Below are 6,061 nucleotides of genomic sequence, written 5' to 3' on the forward strand. Positions count from 1 at the left end.
TGTACCATGTTTAATAAAGGTTTCAATATCTAAATTTTACCTTCTGCTTTTTAGTTACAGGAGTGTTGTAACAGCAAGAAGAGCAGGGATTGCAATCACGGGATGTTGGGTGCTGTCCTTCCTTGTTGGCTTGGTCCCCATGTTCGGATGGAACAATATGAATAACCTGAGAAACAAACACAACTCCACTGAGAACGGACTGATCATCACATGTCAGTTTGAGACTGTGATTAGCATGGAATACATGGTCTATTTCAATTTCTTTGTCTGGGTCTTGCCACCACTTTTCCTAATGCTAATTATTTATTTGGAAGTCTTCCATCTGATTCAGAAACAACTCAACAAAAAAGTATGTGCAAATTCCAAAGACCCACACAAGTATTATGGGAAAGAACTTAAAATTGCCAAATCTCTGGCATTAATCTTGTTGCTTTTTGCTTTAAGTTGGCTCCCGCTCCACACGTTGAACTGCATCACTTTATTCTGCAAGACTTGTAAGACACCGATGATTATTACTTATGTTGCAATCTTCCTGACACATGGAAACTCTGCAATGAACCCTATTGTCTATGCTTTCAGGATTGAAAAATTCCAATCTACTTATTTGTACATCTGGAAGAAATATTTTTGCTGCAAACCTAGCAGGTTTATGAACGGCAGGCATAATACAATTTGTGAGAGTTCTAAAAATGTCCTCTGATATGTGAAAATATACATGGCTTGTTTTTGTACACTATACTATTCCCAATAATCTTAATAACCGTTATCTGTACATTTGTCCACCAATTCCAATAAACCGGTCGTTAAATGAGAAGTATGTGCTGGTTTCCCAATTAAATTAATTGTGTTTACTCATGAGCTTATGAATAAGTACAATGAAATTATGATTTGCTCTCTATGAAAGAAATGCTGGTTTCTTATACTTAAACAGTTAGTGCCACCATGTGTTCATAATAAGTACATGCCTGTTTTGGATTTGAAACCTGCTGTTGATTTTTTAGATTCGCTTTGCTGTCGTATAATCTACTCTTTTGCAATGGGAATCTACTTCAGCACTGTATTTTAGCTTGGCCTACCTTATTCCAAAAGAGTTAATGTCCAGCTAACAATATAGAGAATGGGTTATATATAACTCTAACACTTAAGGCAGGGCCTTCGATAAGTGGAAGAAATGAATATATGCATACCTCCCAACATTTGAAAAAAGGGAGGGACAAAAACTTTTTTTTATTTTATGGCCACTCCTCCAAATTACCATGTCCATTTCACAAAATTTGGCAGGTTATGAAAGTTTGAACACATTTCTGGGAGTTTTAGTGCAATGTTTTATGTGTTATAACAGTTTTGCTAATGAAAGAGACTTGCCCTTTACGCTGTTAGTCTCAGTTCTCCCAAGAGACCTGCTTATCTTAAATAGTTACAATTGTTTCTTTGCTTATCTTAAATTATTACAAACGTGTCTAAAGGTGGCCATACACGGGCCGATAAAAGCTGCCGACAGACCGAGTCGGCAGCTTATTGGCCCGTGCATGGGGGCCCCTGACGGGCTTCCCCAATTGAGATCTGTCGGAAAGTCGGGCAGATCTTGATCGGATGGGACTAAAAATCTGTTCGTTGATGCGGTCCCATGATCCGACCGCCCGTTCCAGTTTGTTAGGATCTGATCGTTAGGCCCTAGGGCCCACGATCGGATCAGCCCGATTCTGCCATATCGGAGAGAGATCCGCTCGTTTGGCTACATCGCCAAACAAGCGGATCTCTCCGTGTATGGCCACCTTAAGTGCAGCTGCTGACTGTTCTGGGCTCTCTGCCAAAAGCTAATTAAGTTTTAGAAACTTTGTATATTTCTGGCTGTTTCAGTAACAATCTGGGACTTTGGGTTGATCTGTCAAAATCGGGACTGTCCCACAAACGGGACAGTTGGGAAGCATGGGGTATGGTGCAGAACAACTACAATGCTACAAAACTACAAAAAAGGGCGCTAGGAGGTTTTTGCAACAACAATAAAACAGTGTATTTGTCCAAGACAAATGATCCACAGGTTTGTACAATCCACAGATGCCCCAGCAGATAATCACGAAATGAATAGAACATGTCCCTCAGAGACAGCACAGTGGAAACTCCCCAAGGAGGTAGTGTATCACATTTATAGATACACCCTAAGGATCACAGCACCGTGACCTGGATCCCCACATGTTGGATCAGGGAACCCACTAAACCTAAATCCCTATTAGCCTGTGTTCCTACACTACAGACTAATCTTGCCTGACGGGAGAGCTACCTCCTTGCTATCCCTCCTAGATGGAGCCAAGCTGATCTTGTTACTTAACCTGCCTATCTTACTCTTCTAGAGAGTACTTTTACAGGTAGTATCCTGTCTCAATCTGACCTCATTCACGGGGTCCCTGCCTGCTCCCCAACTTTACTTTCTAGAGCTACTGGTCCCTATGGCAGAATGGCTTTACAGGGCTTTGTTGTACCCAGGCTCCCTGGAAACATCCAGCTGGGTCAGCAACCAGAAGCCAAAGAGAAAGATCCACCCCTTCACAATCACTTTATCAAAGTGTAACAGGAAGTAGTCACAATGCCTCTTGGCTCATACTACAACTATGAAAATTATAACTAACTACATGTGCATCTGCCCAGCAACTTGGGAGATCAGGAAGTCTAAGGGTTTAAAGCCATAGGGGCAAATTAACCCTATGTGCCCCTATACTACTTAAAAGGGCTGTTCAACTTTAAAAACAAAACCACAAATAATGAATGAAATGAAAACGAAGTGCAATTTCTTTCAGAATATCACTCTCTACATCATGCTAAAATTTGAATTATTTAGCTTTTGATTCAGCAGCTCTCCAGTTTGCAGTTACCGCAATCTGGTCGCTAGGGTTCAAATTACCCTGGAAGCAGTGCATTCATTTAAATAAGAACCTGGAATGTGAATAGATAGATGAGCAATAAAAAGTAGCAATAACAATACATTTGAAAGTTGAAGGCCAATAGTTAAAAAAAACTATTTTAAAAAGCTGAAAAGTTGCTTACAGTGAGCCATTCTATAACATACTAAAAGTTAACTTAACACAGAACGCCCATTTAATGGCATGTTACCCAAATAGAAATTGGTCTATATGACTAGAACTAGTGCAGGCTAAGTTTGATGCCATCTGAAACTCATGGCTAAATGTACAACCCTCATAAAAATCTTGGCTTGCTTTAGGCTCTCCATACTCAACTGTAGGAGACTTCCACATGCAATGTTCGTCTACGGGCATGGGTGTCCGCAGAAAATTTTCCGGGGGGGGGGGCAATTAAGTTAATATCACGTAGGATAGCATCCCACTGAGGATGAACCTATTCATGACAATACAGGAGATAACGTAATTAAGGCTTCCCTTGGGGTGGGAAGTATAAAAAATGTTTTGTGTTGTTAGGAAGTAAATGTACAAACAATTTCTTTTCAGGGTGGGGCAACTACCCCCTCTTGCCCCCTTCTGCGGACACTCATGTCTACGGGGTACTTACTAACTAACTTTTGATCCCAATTCATCAGTATATCACTAAACAATGTTACTGGATATATGTTATATATTTTCCAAATTAAAGGACAAGAAAATGTTACAATCAATAGGATCTCAGCAGCAATGTGCAGCTTTTCAACGTCCCCAGACTCTGCAATCACTTTAGATCCCTTCAGGATAGTGCAAGAAGGATGACATTAGCTAATTTCTTGTATATTATAGAGTTACCCCACCCAGGGCATGAAATTGTGAATAGAGATCATCTTGAGTCCTGTGTATGCTCCCTCACTCATTGATAGCCTTAATTCAAATGGCTGTGAGTTTGGGTTTTCCTGACCCGCACCCGACCCTAACCCACCCTGCTCCCGGCCTTCCGGGGTCCTTATATAGACCCGCGCCAACCCGCCCCACCGATGATGTCACAATGATGTCACAAAAGGGGCAGGGCAAGCAGACGCAAGACTATAAAACCAGAACCTGGAAGCCGGCATTTGAAGGTGGCGGGTGGGGAGAACAGGAGAAGAGCTCAACCCGCACCCGCCCACCACCCGCGAGGAGCAATGCGAGGTCGACCCGAGCCCGCCCGACCCGCGGGTCCTGCGGGTATCAGGTCGACCTGCACATCACTACTTCATATCAATGTTGCTTCACCCATATATTATTTGTTGGATTACAGTTCCCAGCCTACTCAAACATATCATGAAAGCACACAGGGAGGTGTAGTTAATAAACATATACAGTATACACCACATATATATACAGTATATTTATGTTATGTAAGCATACCTCCCAACATTTGAAAAACAAACAAACAAAATTAACAAAAGCCTCCTATTTTAATAAAGTTTCAGGAACATGGTACAGATGAAGCCACTTGGATTTGTGAGTTAAATGCGTCATGACTCAGGGCTACTTGAAGAAACTGTGTTATCTAAAGTTATCTTAACTCATTTAATGCATTTAACCTTTTCATTAGCATACCAAAGCACCATTGTTCACAATGGTGAATGCTTTAATTAGATGGGATGTTGTGACACAGCTTTCTGTGTTAAATGAGATAAATGGGATATCTGTGTTTAGTTATTCTGTGTCAAACAGACAAACCAAAGTGGCTGCATCTGTATCTTTTTCCTGTCAGTGCAGGAGATCAAAGAGAAAGTCAGGACATTTAAGTAAGAAACTCTGGACTGCGGGCTGAGCTGTTAAAATCATGACTGTCTTGCAGAAAACGGCACCCCCCTTTCCTTACAAATGCCGGTTTCCGACTTCCGGGTTGAACTTTTTATAGACGTGCACCTGCTCGCCCCGCTCCTTTTGTGACATCATTGGCAGGGTGGGTCAGCGCGGGTCTATAAAAGGAAAAACCTGACCCGCACAACACTAGTTGGGAGGTATGTGTACGTTTTTGCATGTGCTGATGGCTTTTTGTATTGTTCTGTGTACATTTAATCTATGGGTCAGATAAATCATTTTAACATTTTGATTTTTATTCCACTTTCCTTTACTACATTTAGGGGCTTATTTTTCAAAGGTCAAATTTTATTTACCTCGAATGAACTAGAATGACCTTGACATTTGAATAGTATCTTATGTAAGAAAAAACTCGAATGACTAAAACTCAAACAAATATTACCGACCCGAAAACTCATAGTCGAATCTTATTCGACTAAACCTGAATCGAGTTTTTTCTCCAAAAAAAACCTTGAATGTCAGGAAAGCTAATATCTTCAAATGGCTCACTGGATCTGGACCTCTGCCATTAACTTCTACATGAACTCGGCAGGATAGGCAAATAGTCAAATTTGAGTTGTTCTCAGGATCTAGGTATGATAAATCTCAAATTCTAATTTGAGTTTGGATTATTTCCAACTCAAATTAGTGAGTTTCGACCAAAAATCCAACTTGAAAATTCGAATTTACAATTCGAACCTTAATAAATCTGCCACTTATTATATTTTCAGCTACTTTAAAGGTGGACTAAAACTTTCAGAGCAAACCAGATGTTACTGCACTCCAATGTCCAGCATATTCTCAAGAGCTAAAGCATACTGGGAACCGTTTACTGACTTAAAGGCAGCATTCAGTGCTTTGCCATCATTGAATTAGCGTGAGCAAATCACAACTTCTTCCATTCGGATGCAATGTTTTGAGTGTATCTTGGAATTTTATGAAGTTGTGGTCTAACAACATCAAACCTGAATTCTTCAAGCAACACCACTTGATATAACTTTTGTTCAGTTCTCCAGAGCCAGTGGCCCTTTTTTATTCTTGCAATTTTTGAAGGAGGCATTCAAATATTAGGGTTCTATAACTCTAGTCTGCTACAAAAGTCGTAAGTTACAGCATTTCTAGTCTAACTCTTAGTCAGACCTTAGTTCTATTTTATGATTTCTTAATGGCATCATTAAAGCTAAATCCATGACACTGTTAAGGGCCCCTTGGAGCAGATACAGTCACATGAAAAAGTTTGGGAACCCCTTTTAATATATAACATGCCTTATGGAAACAGTAGTATTTCAGCAGTGACATAAAGGACAGGTGCA

At 40.4% G+C, this 6,061-nt stretch overlaps 1 protein-coding gene across 2 annotated transcripts in view; it reads left to right on the forward strand.

Moving 5' to 3' along the window:
* adora1.L (adenosine A1 receptor L homeolog) overlaps positions 1–814 on the forward strand; it is a 33,611-nt gene extending 32,797 nt beyond the window's left edge. Inside the window, exon 2 of one of the 2 annotated variants that reach the window (XM_041580830.1) lies at positions 55–814. In XM_041580830.1, coding sequence (XP_041436764.1) covers positions 55–700 — 646 coding nt within the window. In that variant the 3' untranslated portion in view covers positions 701–814. 2 annotated transcript variants of the gene reach the window in all.
* The last annotated feature ends 5,247 nt before the right edge of the window (positions 815–6,061 follow it).

Source organism: Xenopus laevis, chromosome 2L, assembly GCF_017654675.1.
Source record: "Xenopus laevis strain J_2021 chromosome 2L, Xenopus_laevis_v10.1, whole genome shotgun sequence".
Lineage (NCBI taxonomy): Eukaryota > Metazoa > Chordata > Amphibia > Anura > Pipidae > Xenopus > Xenopus laevis.